At 54.8% G+C, this 14,737-nt stretch overlaps 1 protein-coding gene across 1 annotated transcript in view; it reads right to left on the bottom strand.

Annotated features, from left to right (window-relative positions):
- HDAC7 (histone deacetylase 7) overlaps window positions 1-9,690 on the bottom strand; it is an 89,293-nt gene extending 79,603 nt beyond the window's left edge. Inside the window, exon 1 of the mRNA XM_082332587.1 lies at window positions 9,572-9,690. Coding sequence (XP_082188713.1) covers window positions 9,572-9,590 — 19 coding nt within the window. The 5' untranslated portion in view covers window positions 9,591-9,690. The remainder of the gene's footprint in view (window positions 1-9,571) is intronic.
- Window positions 9,691-14,737: the final 5,047 nt, after the last annotated feature.

The following is a 14,737-nucleotide window of genomic DNA, read 5'->3' as shown; positions in this document are numbered from 1 at the left end:
CATTTTCTCCCTCTGCTCAGAGCCTCCTGCAGCCTTTCTGCCTTCTCCCTGGGCACCAGCATAAATGCTTCAGGTTGCCTCTCCTCGGGGGCGTTTCAGACCGAAGCAGAATGCTCAGCAGCCCAGGAATAACGCCGCAGACATAAATCAGCCTTGCAGCCCCAAGACATAGGTCCCCATTTCCCCATGGGCGAGGCCGCCGGGGGTCGCGCGCCCGGCAGCACGCGACGGGGGTGGGTTGCGCGCCTGTCCCCGGGCCGCGGTTCCTGCTCCGGCTGTTCCTGCTCCATTGCAGAGATGTACTATAAACCCTTCATTTCCTGACACACATGGGATGAGGCCAAGGGGTCGTGTTTTGGACAACCTGGCTTTTCCATGGCAACTAAGAATGATGTCAGCGACATGCAACGATCGGAAGGGGCCTGGGGAATGGAGAGCTCTCCAGGAACGAGGCGGGAGAGGAGGCCGAGATGGTGGGGGACGCGCTCGCCGCGGGCCGGGGCCGTGCGAGAGCAGTCCCAGCAAGGTTTTCCTTGGATGCCCCGAGCACGAGCCGTGGCCGAAGCACACGGAGGCTGGAGCCCGGCACAGTGGCCGTAGCAGAGACCATCCTGCCCTCTCCTTCCTCCAGCTCCCGTCCCTCTGCGCATCCCCTGGGCCTTTCATCCCCTGCGGCCCCAGCCGGCAGCTCTTGCACAACGCCGATTAAAACGTTCGACCGTCTTCTCTCCCGTGCAAGGGCATTTGCAGGCTTAATCCCCCCCGCCCTTCGCCTCCGGGGCTCGGAGCTGCCCTGCTCCCCCTTCCCCTGCCATTTCTCTCCCCGCTTTGTGCCTACAGCCGCTCTTCTTCCCATCACAAATTCCCTCCCTGCAGGGGAGCCCCTTTACGACAGCAAAATAATTAAAAACTTGGCCAGACAAGTATGCGCGGCCCTGACGGTCGGCATCTGGTGCCGTGGGGCAGTTTGAAAGCTCTCATGCAGCGGTGTCCGTCTGTCTGCCCGAGCTTCCTGTGGCTGGTGTCCGTCTGTCTATCCGGGCTTCCTGCGGCTGGAGCCATCTGATACCACAGTGCTTCACCCCTGGGCATTGTGCTGCAGTGGAGCCCTGTCTGGGGTAGCTCCTAGATGCCACCAGGATAAACACAGCGAGTAAAAACACCCCTGCGTGCACGGAGCTGCCAAGGAACCGCCGCTCCGCCCGCTCGCGGTGTGCCAGAAAAGCCCGAGCATCTCTTCCACCCCAGAAACACCCAAGCAGGCGCGAAGCATCGGCTCTGACCCCATCCCCGACTCCTCTCCGATGCTTCACGGGATGGACCTGGACACGCAGTTGTGCCGGCGGGGCACGGCAAGAGGAGAAACGAGCTGCCTGCGCTTCCAGAGCAGCTGGGGAACACCATCCGCTCCAGCCACGCTGGGCAGAGACCGAGCACGGCCATCTATCGCAGAGTTAATTGGTAATCGAGTTTTCACCTGCTGCATCCTCAGAGTATTCATCTGCCTAAAGGTCCTTCTAGCACAGCAAGCAAACAAGCAGATTTGAGCCAGGTCTCAGTTTAACTCCTTGCTCGTGCGCTGAGTCTTTATGTGATACCGGCCAAGTCATTTAAATGACCCGTTACAAATACGCCTTCCTCAACAGTAAACGAAAGAGTGTCCTGTAAAAAAAAAAAAAAACAAAACACAAAAAAAACCCCAAAACAACCCCAAAAACATTTCACTACAAGGCAGACATCAGTGAAACAGCAGTTAGAGACTGGTGAGACCTGCAAAGAAATCAGGTGCTTGTGGATGGGGACTGCACGGAGTGGGGTCCACAACAGCACGAGGAAGACAGCCTCACGCTGCCCGCAGTAACACACAGTGCTGTCAAATAACTGTCAAAACCAAACGGGTTCGGTAGCAGGAGGCTTGGCGGTGGTGTGAAGACAGCACGGCCGCTGTCTTCCCTGCGTTTTGGACCTCACCAAAAGATTTCAGCCGAAATGAAAGCATTTTCAGCGAAGAGCATCACCCAGCACGCCCAGCCCGGCGCGTGTTGACTCAGGGCTGTCTCTACACATCCTTCCTACGGAGACCCAACACCACCAGCACCACTTGCAGGGGCGGGGGGGGGGGGGGAAAAAAAGAAGGAAAAAAAAAAAAAAAAGAGAAAAAACAAAACAACAACACAAAAGACCTTCCAAAAACGTTGTACGAAAAGTGAACACTCAGCAGAGCGAGGTTTCCTGCGCAGTGAGAGTTGGCCAGCGAACGAACAGGAAATCACTGCTTCCTGCCTGCAGAGGAAGCGCCTATCTAATGCCTGTGATCAAAAACAAACAGCACTTCAATTAAACAAACAAAGGACCTAAAACTTCAACAGCTCGCAGCCTGGGTCAGCTCCAGCCGTAGGGAAACGCGTCCAAAAATAAGAGGCTTGTAACCTTGAAAAAGGCCCTCATCCTCTTCCCCTCGCAGCGACGCTGCTGGCGCTGCGCGTGCAGAAAGCAGAAGGGATTAGGCAACCTCCTGGCCGCGGCCCTGGGTGGGTGCTGCCGTCCCAGGAACCAGCCGTGCCGCCCCGGGGAAGGGGGAGCGACAGCCCCGACTCCTGGGTTTGGCGAAGGACCGCCGCCGACAGCCAGAGCCGCGGCGGAGCTCGGCCCCGCGCATCCCCGACGCCACAGGTGAGGCAGGAATCCCAACTTCATTAAAAACCCCCTTTCTGCTCCAGCCCGACGGCTCTGAAGCAAAGTTTGAGAAGCGTTTGCACGAGGAGAGCAGCAGCGGCGCGGTGCCTTCGCAGCCTGCGCAGGAGACGGGAGCCACCTCTCGCCGCCCGCAGCCTTGGTTTGAGGCACGGAGCCGGCCGGCGGCAGCCTCTGCCTGCCCCGCGCCGCCTCGGACGCCTGCGACTTCGGATGGCTTTCAGCCACGGCCCTGTGTCTGGCCTCCGCTTTGCTTGTCTCAGTTCTGGTTTGAGATTTAGTTTCACGTATAGGAACGTTTCCTTTCTGATCTGCTACAGAGATTTTTTTTTTCCCCCTGTTCTAATGCAGATTCACTTGTCTTAAATATCATGAATTCAGGAAATGGGAAGAGGGATCCCTTCTTATTACATCTGCGCAGAGCAGAATTTATATTCCCCAGACTATAAATCATTCCTCGGAGTCGCACAGCAATATGATCTTGAGCATCTCATCATTTCAGGGTTTCACCTCCGTAAAGGGGCCAGAGGATGCCGAGGGCTGGGAAACGCCCAGGAATCTCACACCGTTTTTCCAACTTGCTGAAAACCTTTGGTGTAGGCAAGTCACAGCGACGAGATGGATCTGAAAAGGCAGCAGGACTCAGCAGCCGGGTCCTCCCCGGCCCGGTGCGTGCTGCCAGCGCTCGGATCAGCCGCCGCGCCGGGGCGAAGCCGCGGCTGCGGCAGCCCTTGGCGGGGGAGTTACAGGGTCTGGGTGTCACCGCGTGAATGACCGGCGCTGAGCACGTGCCATTTGCCGCATTTAAAGCGCGGGCACAAAGAGATGGAGGAAACAGTTTTGCTTCAAACCCGGAGCCTCACGATGTCTCCAACTCAAAATCCATCTCTGGAAAGCCTATGTTCCCTTCAAAGCCATGCTCTGTCCTCAAAACCCAGAACGAGCCCTTTCCTCCCCTGTGAGACTGCCCGCTGTCCGGCCATCCATCCTGCCGTCCTTCCATCCAGCCCAGGGTCTTCCAGGCTGAGCCCCGACGCTCCAGCATTGCTCATTCCGCACATGTCCAGTGCTCTGGGCTTTTCCAAAGCCAGGCTGGCTGGAAAAACTGCTCTCCCAGCATGAAAGCGAGCACAGAAAAAAAGGACACAAAAAGGCCGGGGTTGTCCTGGGACTTTGTGTCTGAAAGGGAGCGCTTTTCTCCGTCTCGCTGAGCGCGTTTGACGACGCGGTAAGAAATATGGTTCAAGAACAAAGGACGGCGAGCAGTTACCAGGGAGGAGCAGGCTGGCATGAAAAAAAGGCTGAAGCAGGCTGAACCGCGGTGTTACCTGTCTCCCAGCCTGCTGGGGACTAGCAGAAGCCACGGACTGGCAGCCCAGGGCTGCAGCAGCGCCGCAGGGGCCCGGCGACCTTCGGGAGAGGCTCCATCTCCTCCTATTCCGCCCCCCGTTCCAGGGGCGCGAGCGGCAGCACCTCGGGCCCCGACACGCTCGCTCTGCTGTAGGTTTGCACCGGCGCTGCGGAGCTCAGGATGGGTTTTACAGACCCGCACGCCTCTGCCAGGCCCGGCACAACGCAGAGCGCAATGATTTTTCCCCCCCCCCCCCCCCTCTTCGGTGCATTTTGCATTTGAAGGATGCCAAGGCAGCAGCAAACTAGATCCGACTACGGGCTGATGGAATAACTATTCCAGAGTCACCGATAGCCCCGCAACGGCCTCGGACAGCAAATTTCAAGGATGGGGGAACGTGTGTGGCCACAAGAGTCTTCCTGTGTGGCCACCACACAAAAACCCATTCTTTCGCAGTTTGCCTGGTGATACCATAACCATCAGGTGCAGCCATCGCAAATTTGCTAAATGCTTGCAGCTCAGGCAAGAGTTTTTTTGCCTCGCCCGCCTGGTTTGTTCGGGGGGAAAAGAAGTTTACCTGTTTCCTGGCATTATAGCTGCTCACTGGTTTTATTTGCTTTTAAAGTAAACTTCCTGATGAATTAACCAAGCCCAATTAATATATATTTAAAGTGCATTTTCCTGGCGACGCAAACAATGCATGGCTGTGTCTGTCCGGGAGAGATACCAAGGGGAAAGTGTCACTGGAAATAAGGTCACGGCTGGGTACCGGCCACTTCCCAGCCCTGCGCACCACGAGGGTGGCCAGACACGTCGTCTCGCCTCAGCCCCAACTTACCAACGGCTCCCGGTGGCCATTTCTCAGCGCTTTGTCCCAGTTTCCCTTTCCCTGCGTGACAGCCCCCACCCAGCGACCCCAAGCTCAGCTTCACCAAGGGAACGGGGCCATAAAGCCGGGGCGATGAACGCCAAAATCTCCGATAGTCCATCAAGACGCCAAGAAGCCACATCAAGGGGGACAAGCATCTACAGAGCAGCGCTGCCATCCCACTGGTCCCTCCCGCCTTTGCCCAGTCTGCCCACTTGCCTGCTGCAGTGACACTGGTCAGAGGGAACGGCTGGGGCAGGGTGCAGCGCCGGTGACGGCAGCAATCCCCGTGCCTTGCCAAAACATCCCAGCAGGGACAACACGCGAGGGCCAAGCGCCAGGGCACGGCCTGAATACAGAGCTGCTGTGCTGAAGGAACGGCCTCTCTGGACGCTTGCACTCTGAAAGCTCTCGTCTGCGTCTTTTTAAGCAATGTCTGGTCCTTCCTACTGCAGAACTGCGGTCCTGGCCTGGCGGATAAAAGGGTTGCTGATGCTGTTCCATCCCTTGCTGGAAAATACATGCAACATCCCTGGAAAGTTGATTGCTAATATGGAAATGCTGGCCAATTTCCTCATTGTGCAAGTGCCAAGAACACGGATGAGCTCCTGGAGGCTGCTATGGAGGGGACTATGGGCACAGAGGTGGGGAAGGATTCAGTGGCAGAAGTGGCAGTAAAGTTCTCATCTCCTCCTGAAAAATCAAGGGAACACAATTATGCCTCTGCAAAGCTCCATTAAATCTGAAGGTTTCATCTACGTTTATACTAACACACGTCAGCTCCCGCTGGAAAAGCGCCTGTCCCAGGCGGTAGCACAGCAGCTTCGGAGGTTTCCTCCTGCCGCAGACCCGAGATCTGTTCAGTATCAAGTCTGGGGATGCTCACTTCACCTCCCTCATTCCGCTGCATTGAAAGCCCGGGTTTATCCCACTCCTTCAAACCAGTCAATGGGATTTAAGGTGAAGGTGACTGCTTCCCTTATGTTGACCGGCTCTGATCCTCCCGGGAGCAATCCCGCTCATGCCCAGCTAGCCACTGCCCGTTCCCGAGCGTCTCTAACTACAACTCCTAGCCCGCTTCCAGAGATACCGGAGTGCTGCCCCAAGCCACTGGATTTAGTGGAGGTCTCTGGCTAAGAGCAAATGGCACAAACACAGCTGCACTGGGATGAAGGGAAAACACCTGACGTCGTCTTGGACTAGAAATGTGATTTTTAAGGAGATAATAGCTCAAAAATTTATCTAGCCTACTCTGGCTTCCCGCATAACAGACTACACAGGCTTTCTAGGCGATTTTTGCACAAGCCACAGGTTCTGCAGGTCTCCTAGAAAACTTCCAGTCACGTTTTGAACAGTTTATACGTTGCAGAATACAGGACAACTTTTTGGTTGTTTATAGCGTAAGGACACGCCGCGCTCCGACGGCTACCTGAACCAACGCAGAATCCCAGATGGTCTCAGTAATGCTTTAATGAGTAATAAGAGTGTTCTTTTATACCTTCTTTGATCATTCCTGTTTATGAGGCCCAAGATCAGGCTTGGTTTTTCAACTGCCATATTATACCAGAAACAGTACCAGTGGGTTTCTCCTTTCAAAGCCTCCTATAGCCTCTTTAGGCATTGCTTCCTAAAATACAGCTCCCCATTGCAAATACGCCCTACGTCTATGACGGGCAGCATCAACATTCCTATTTTCCAAAAGAATCAACTCCAGTCAGATTAAAACATAGCAAGGACACAGCTGTTAATTTTCTCTGCCTGGGTATCACATCGGGCCTTACGGGAGAAGCGGGGCACGTCCTCCTGATTCCCCCGCTGGCGGCCAAATCCTGTCCAGAGTCAGGTTTCTAGAATAAATCCAGAAGTCAGCACCTGATCTACTTTCTCTGTTCTCAGCTGTACGCTTCCAGTGTTTTCCAACACAAAATCACATTGTTTGCACGTGCCCAGGTTCACCCTGTTAATCTGAATTTCCCTTTATCAGCTGGTTTTCCTCCGTCTTTTCCATGTGTAAGTCGTCGGCTGCTTCTCCTAAAGCCCCTACCAGAAGGGTTCAACTTGCCCAGATTAGGAGTGCGCATCAAATATCTACTTTTAGCCAAGACGAAGGGTCCCCGGAGGAGCCCCCTCCTCCCCGCTGCCTGCAAAGGGAGCCAGGGCTGAGCCGCTCGGCTGGGCTCCTCCACCTTCACTCGGCTGAACTCGGCCTGAGGAGCCCAGAGACGGGGTGAAGGAGAGCGATAAAGCCGTTGGAACCCTTCCTAATCGTAGCTAGCCCAGACTGACTTTCCTGTTCCAGGGCAGAAGACAGAGATTTGGGAAACTCACCTGTAATAAAGCTTTTAGGAGAATTTACCTGAGGATCGGTCATTATGGCATGGAGACTTGCTTTCAGGGACCAGTCTTTTCCATGCCCCATCCCAAGGATCTCAGATACCCTGTGGTATTTCCGAGGCTAAGATACTGTTTCCTATGAATCATATTTCAGCGCAGACAGCAGATACTGGAGACAGAGGGAGATGAAGAGGAGAAACTCAGAGGGGGGGTACTGAGGCACGGGGTCATTAGATAACAGCATCTGGGCTGTATTTAGTTGCATGCAATCGACTCCTCGACCTGGGAGTCATTCCACTTCGTGGTGCCTTTGGCAGCGAAGGCTTTAGGACTTCCCACCGAGGCCATTTGATCCCACCAGCACGTCGCAGTTCACGGCCCCTCTCAGCGGCAGCACCGCTATCGCTTGTGGCGTTGTATTGTTAACCAGATCACTGAGCTAATATCGAGCAACTGAGGTTAAAAATAAACCCTTAGGTCCCGATTTAACCACACTGTAATCACACGGTTTCAACGGCAGAAGCGAAGGGGCAGCCGAGCGATGGGAAAAGCAGCAGAGCTGCTGGAGCACCTTCCCTCCCAAAAGCAGCGGCTGCTGCATCTCGCTGGGTTTCCCCCTCGGCTTTTTCAAACTCGGGTGGTTACCAGGCTGCTGAGGAACATGCCATAACACAGCAACGTTTCTCTTCAGCACGCAGTACTTCCCATTGCCGGAGTACGCCTAGTGCCGCTGTCCTTAGCCCAGGCTGTACTGCAGGCTCCCGCACCGCTGCGCGGCCACGTGCACCACCCGCACTTATTCTGCACATCACTTTTCTCCCGATTCCCCTAAGTAACACGAAGGCAGCGGACGCATTGCAAGTTATTCAGCAAATAGAGGAGCCGATACAAGGGAGAGAGGGGACTTTTTGACCTCAGAAATCATTCAGAGTCGCGGTCCCTGCTCCTTTGTTCCCTCTGTCACCTAGCCACTGCAAGCAAAATAAGTTTGCATGACAGCGGAGGCAAAGAAAGGGACTGCTGCACCAGGGAGCACATCAGGGCACGCTCGAGAACGCCAGCACCTCGAAAGGAAGATTTCATGAGATGAGAGTATTTTAGCTGTTTGCAAAGGCCTGCCAGAAAGAGCAGCGGGGAGGCGCCAGGGACACAGAGCTCTTTTGGTGCACACCGAACGGAGCAAGTGCCCTGGGAAGCCGCTCTGGAGGAGCTGGCAGGTTTACAACGTGCCTTTTCGCAGCGCACGATCCCTTGGGAAGATCTTAAAGCTTTATCTGGGATAGGCCTTCGTGTCCGTCGCCGTCTCCCATGAGAATCGGTTACAGTTTCCTGGGAGGGTAAGGCTGGGACCCCACATTGGACATTGCAAGTTAAGCAGCAACTTCATCACTTGTCCCAAATTCCCTTAATTAACTTACACCGCGCTGCTGCCGAGATGTCCTGTATTTTTGCCTCCTGCTTTTTGTGCAGGACACAATCTAAACAGATCACTCAGGCAAAACCAGACTCCAGATACCGCTCTTTACAACGACTGCACACGCTGCGCCTCCGCCTGCTTTCTGCGGTCCCCAGCACGGACCGCAGCGAGCCCCGCCGGCCACACTCCGCCCGGGATGCGGCGGTCGCGAGTCGCCGATCCCCTGCGCCGAGCAGAAGTTCCCCTGTGCTCCAGCCCATCTCTCGCTTTGCCATTTAAAACGGACTGGAAAATTCCTACGAGGCTGTTGAAGGCGAGAGAGCCGAAATGCCACGGACGCCGGCAGGAAGGTCTGCAGCATCCGCACGACGCAGCCCTCGCCTCCGAAACCAAGCGCCCTGGTCCGTGGAGGCGTCTCCCACCCGGTGCCTTGCCAAGCTCCGCTCTAGCGTCGCCCCTGGATCGCGCGGCCCCAGAGCTGCGGGGAAGATCTCGCTCCCGCAGCCCGGCTCGGAGTCACGCTTGATTGCATCATATTTGTTTTTCTTTGCCTTTGCGATCAGGATTCCTCCCACCTTGCCGAGAGCCAGGCTTTGCCCGGTCTCAGGAGGAGGGGAGCCAGCGGGTGACCCAAATCCAGGCACGCAGCTGGGTGGCAAAGCCTTCTCCAGCGCGCGTCCGACGGGGACAGCGTCCGACGGGGACAGCGTTAGCGCTTTCCCGGGCGGCGCTGGTTGGGTTTCGAGACTTTTAACATTTACGGCATCTGCTCTCGCGCTATACGATACCTCCGCAGCCCGGGAGCGGCGAGAGGACCCCGGCGCTGCGGGGACGGACGCGAGCACCCTCCGGGACCGGCCGCGTTTGCGGAGGCAGTGACCGGCAGAGTCACTAGCAGGCTACTCACCCTGGCTTTGTCCTTGCATCCAGAGGAATTAAAGCCCTTGGAGATGAGGTCTCATTGTTCAAGATGAGCTTAAGGGAGGCAGCTGCTTTCTTTATATCTCAAGATTCACTAAAGTTCAGGAAGAGAGAGAGAGAGAAAGAGAGGGGACGGCGAAAGGGGAGGGACTGAGAGAAGGGCCCAGAGGCTGTATAGAATGACAATGGAAGGAAATGCTTTATCAAACCTAGAAAGCCAACCCTGTCCTGGGAACACAGAGGGAGAAAAAAAAAAAAGCTTGCAGAAGAAAAGCGAGTTCAGCTGCCCTGGGTTCCTCCCTTGGCAGCCCAAGCCCTCCTCCCCCAGCCCCTCTCTCCCCAGCACAATGCAAGCCGGTGAAAGCCGTCAGCCTCAAACACTTTTTTTTCATTAAACAGAGAGAAGTTTCAGTTCTTTAAAAAAAAAAAAAAAAAAAGAAATCCGACAACCAAACCCTGCCCGGGAATGGGAATGTGACGCTCTTCCCCCTCCCCCGGCTCCAGCCTTCCAAGTTTCTATGAGTCAAACGTTTGCAATGTGTTACCGAAATGTTACCAAGCTGGAATGCAGCATCCGAGAGGGTTTAGCTAATAAAACTTTTGTTTGTTGGCCGGGAGAAAGTGTCACCGGCAGAGAATTCGGTTCTTCTTCCCTTTGTTTTTCCCATCTGTGTCTTATCCGGAGAGGGTTAACTGGTTGTGCAATGCTGACACCCTACGAGGGCGGCATTAACCCAGCGCTCCCGGTCCGAAATGGAAAGGGAAATGGCACTGGCAAGCGAGAGACGGAGGCGGACAGTCATCGGAGAGAGCAGGTGGGAAACGGGGGGCCAGGGAGAAATGAAGCGGTACAGACGTCCTCGGGCACAGCTAGGGACGGCCCTCAGCTGAAGCACGGCTTCTCGGGCTTTGGGGCCAGAGAAGCACCCTTTCCTCATCGGACAGCCCTCGGGTTTGCCCCAGGGTAGGAACCTTCATCCCCGACAGCCAGACACCGGGCCCAACCTCTGCAGCGTTTTCCAGAAGCATCTGCTCTGGATTTGCACACATCAAGCTTCTCAGTTTTTTCCCTCGGTAATTTAACAGCCTCGCAAGGAACGCTTTTTTAATTAAGTCACCACCAAACCCAGTGTCTCTTTTCTTGTTTGACTGCGCCTGGCTTTAACTCCTGGAAATTGATTATTGTTATGCATTTTATCACTTCCAAATCTAGTCAAATCCGGTATTTTCCAGTGTCACTACACAGACAGTGGAATAATGGATGGAGAGGCTGCTGGGTTTTGATGTACTGAACAGATTAAGTTCCTTCAATAGCTTACTGCAAGCCATGCTCGCTCCCGCTCCTGTGCGACGGGCCGATCTCCGCCCTGCCTGAAGCCATCCTTCCCTTCCCCAAAAACATACAGATTTCAAACACAAAGTCAGCTGCAGTCAGGGGAAAAAGGTCCAACCTAAGGATTTTCTTTTGAATTTGTTCAGGAAAGTTCAGCCAGCTGCACTCTAAGGTGCCAAACACTGTTATAATGCTGGGTAAAGGTTTCGAAAGCACAGAACTCGCTTAGATGCCCATATCTAATTTTCACTAAAATGTTTTTGGCACTTATAAAGAAAAGTTACGGGAGGTGGAGAGAGGGCTTCCTCCCGGGTCGCTCAAGAGCGGCTCTCCAGGGTGACTCCGTTGTACGCCTGCTCTTAGCTCCATTCCCACTGCTGTCCCCCCAGTCCTCCGGGACCTTGGCCCCGTCGTTACCTGCCCTTCACTCCTCATTCCTCCTCTTTGAGGAGGAGCCACCGGTGCTTGTGCAAAAGGCCAGCGGGGCTTCCTACACGCCGAGGGATGCAGATGTAGCATCTTCCACTAGATCTGCTGGGGAATTTGGGCCATAGCACAATAGCTTTGCACCTCTGAGCTTTTTTGCTCTCGCTCTCATGGTGGGAGCACAGCCTAGTCCAAGAAGAGTTCATGAGGATGATGAGCGCAAGAAGGAAAGCAGGAGAGTTGGGGCGAAGCTGAGGGACCGTCCTCCTTCAGCGCTTGCAAGCCTTAGTCTTTCCAGGAGGTGGCTCCTTCCACCTGGGATTCCCAGCCCCAAACCGTTTCCAAGGCTTGTAGCCTTCACCTTTCCCAAGGACCTTGTCTTCAGGGTTCAGCTCCAGGAGGAAGATGGTAACGCTCTTCCTGCCTCACCCATTGCCACCCCAAGTGTCCCCTTCAATAACAGCAGTTGGCCTAACGTAGGAGGCCTGGCTTCAGGCTTTGCCTCTGTTTGAGGGAAGGAAAATCTCCAGCAGCCAGGAGAATCCTCCCAGGAGCCTTGCAAAGGGATGGACTCCACCTCTTCCGCAGAAGTTGCCCTGCTTTGTGCAGAGCGCGCACAAACTCTCCCGAGAGCGGAGCCTGGGCTCCCTGCCCCGCTCCTGGATTGGGGGATCGTAGGCAACCTGTCCTGGCTACTTCCAGCCCAAGCACAAATTATCCTTTAGTGCCAACCGGAGCAATGTCGGCGGAAGAGAGGGAGCGTGGTGGTCCTTCTCCCACCTCTACAAACCAAGTCATGCCCCTCCTGCTCTAGCAGGTAGATGCGAATCCCTGAGACCAGGAACAGCTGAAGTCTTCTCAAAAGCAAAAGTTTTGCTGTCGCAAGGATGAGGGAGAAAAATTGCTTATTTGTCCTTACAATTGGCAGTAGCAAAATTCACGTTCATGGCAACAGCAGGGCAAGCTCTGGAAGGGGGCTGGGAGGGCCCCGCCAGACTGCAGAGGGCTGCGATTGAGGGCTGCTCGCTCCCCCAAACGACGAGTCACACCCTGGGGTGTCCCAGGCAGCCCTGTCCCGGAGAAGTCCCGCAGGTAACAAACTCTTCTTGGGATTTTTTCTGACTCTATTCTCAGATAAAAGAACCTGATAACCTGAAAGAGGAAAAAAGGAAAAATAAAGATGATGGGGAAAGATCTGAGGGGAAAGGCAATTGCCACGTAAAGATGTGCTTAGGAGAGAGCTGGCAATCAGCCACGCAGAATTGAGTGCCCCCACCAAGGTCGCTCCTGCTCCGGGCCTGAGGCAGGTTTTTAGAACGAGTTACAAACTTTTACCTAGTTGGATATTTGCATCATTTGCACGTTAGGCGTAAGGACACAGAATGAATTGCCAAGAGCAGAGTTGGTTAAAGGCCAGGCAGAGATAAGAGATACTGCCTCGTTTAACAAAGGGACATTTCCATATCTAAGGAAGTGAGGCAATCCTGTCTAATTAAGAAGACTGACCACAGTCTCCCAGGAGGAAGAAAGAGGGTGAAAGATTAAAATCTTTGTGTTTGAAAGGCAGAAGAGACCAGCCAGGAAAGCTCATCATCTACCAACTGCAAAACCCAAAAGATGCGTGGCAGCTTGAGCACTGGAAGTGGTTATGCTGGTGGATCTAAGGACGTTCCTGAAGGTGTTCGCGATGGGAGGTGTGTCCGAACGGGTCGGGATGGCCACCCAAAAGAAGTTCTGTCTCTATCAGAGGCACCCAAAGCCAAAGGCAAACTCTGAACCCTACCCTGCAGGACAGACAGACAGTCAGCTGGGTAAGAGAGGGAAGGATTTTGTGCATGTCTGCGCCCCAGCAGTCAGAGGGGGCATTTCCCACCCTTGTCCGAGATGCTGCTTTGGCACTGGAGCAGCAGGAGCCTCCTGGAAGGGTCAGTTCTGCCCTGAAAGAAGAACGTGGGCAGCGAAGGAGAGCAGGAGGAGACAGAGGCCACCGGAGCTTTTGGGGTATGGGTGCGTGCACAGGGGGCACCCCTCCACCGCAAACGTGGGTTCGTGCTGTAGGAGGAGTTGGAAAGCGGCAACCGGTGGACTTCAAGGTGGGAACGCCGGGACCCGGCGGTGAGCATGGCTTTCAGAAACCACGCCGTGACCCATCTTCCGAAGGAAAGCGTACGCCTGGCTCCTCTGAACTTCCGCAGTTGTGCGAGCGCTAAGCCCCAGCGCTCTAATCTGTGCTGGCATTTTCCAAGAACACTTCTTCAGGGCTTTATCATGAAAAAAACAAACCTCGATGCATTCCAGTGGGCTCCCCAAATCCCTAGCTATGTATACAGCTCTCTCAAAGGGAAATCTTCACGTAGCCCACAAGCGCTTATTTGCCACGCGTACAGCTGCCTTGTGGGTACACCCTGCTGCATTTAAGGATGTACACGGAGGGGAGGAATTTCAAAATTCCAGGCAATTTCAGGGGAACTGTAGGCTAGCACAGAGGAACGTAAAGACATACATGGAGAACACTCACGCCGTGCGGGAATGATGTTCCAGGACACTGCCAGAAGATGCTGTGCAAACGCCTGCGCGCTGCAAAACTTGCAATCTGCACAGCAGATTGCTTTGGGACGGGAATGCAATAGCTCTGGAGGGACTACTTCGGCCTTGTTCTGTGCTGTCCCTTGTTTCTGCAGATGAAGGTCCCAGTTAAGCCTGGGATGTCCCCTCTCGGAGCATAACCGATGTTGACGGTCCCCGTCCCGAGCCCTGCGTGGCCCAGCGCACACCGGACGCACTGTTCCCAGCACGGACTAACCTGCGCAGTTCTCCTTCAACGCAAGATTTCCCCTTGCTGCCACCCCCCTGATGCTGGTACAGCAGCCCAGTAAAGAAGTCCCAATGTCCCCATCAGTGGGAGACCTGGGGGCACGGCAGAAAGGCATGGTGGCACGGCCATGCCACCTTGCCTTCTGGGGCCGTGTGGCAGAAGCCCCGAGCAGCTCCAGCGGCAGCGCTTGTTGGCAGATGCCGTGATGTCTGCCAGCACTGGCTTCTCCCCTGGTGTCCTCTCAAGTGTGGCCTGGTCACGTCAGCGTGGACAGTCAGGTCATTTAGGGCTGGGAAAGCTGAGGCAGCGTAGGGAGGAAAGGAAGGGTTCTTTAAATTGCATAGATACAGCCAGGTATTTCGGCAGCCTTGTCGGCTAGAAACCACTCAAAGGATGAATAGTATTCCCTTCGTATGCTGGAAAACTACAGGCTGCTACTTCAGTAACTAATGAGGCCGGGGCAGGTCTGAGATGGCGTTTAGGAGTATAAAGGGGCAGACAGATTTTGGAAAGCCTTCGGGTAACAAGCAGCCGGAGCTTTGCTGAGGATCCCACCAGGTGCCTGTAACCTGTGTGTT

This window comes from Platalea leucorodia (genome assembly GCF_965183815.1).
Source record: "Platalea leucorodia genome assembly, chromosome: 23".
NCBI classification, from domain to species: domain Eukaryota; kingdom Metazoa; phylum Chordata; class Aves; order Pelecaniformes; family Threskiornithidae; genus Platalea; species Platalea leucorodia.
This window is presented reverse-complemented; position numbering and strand designations above follow the sequence as displayed.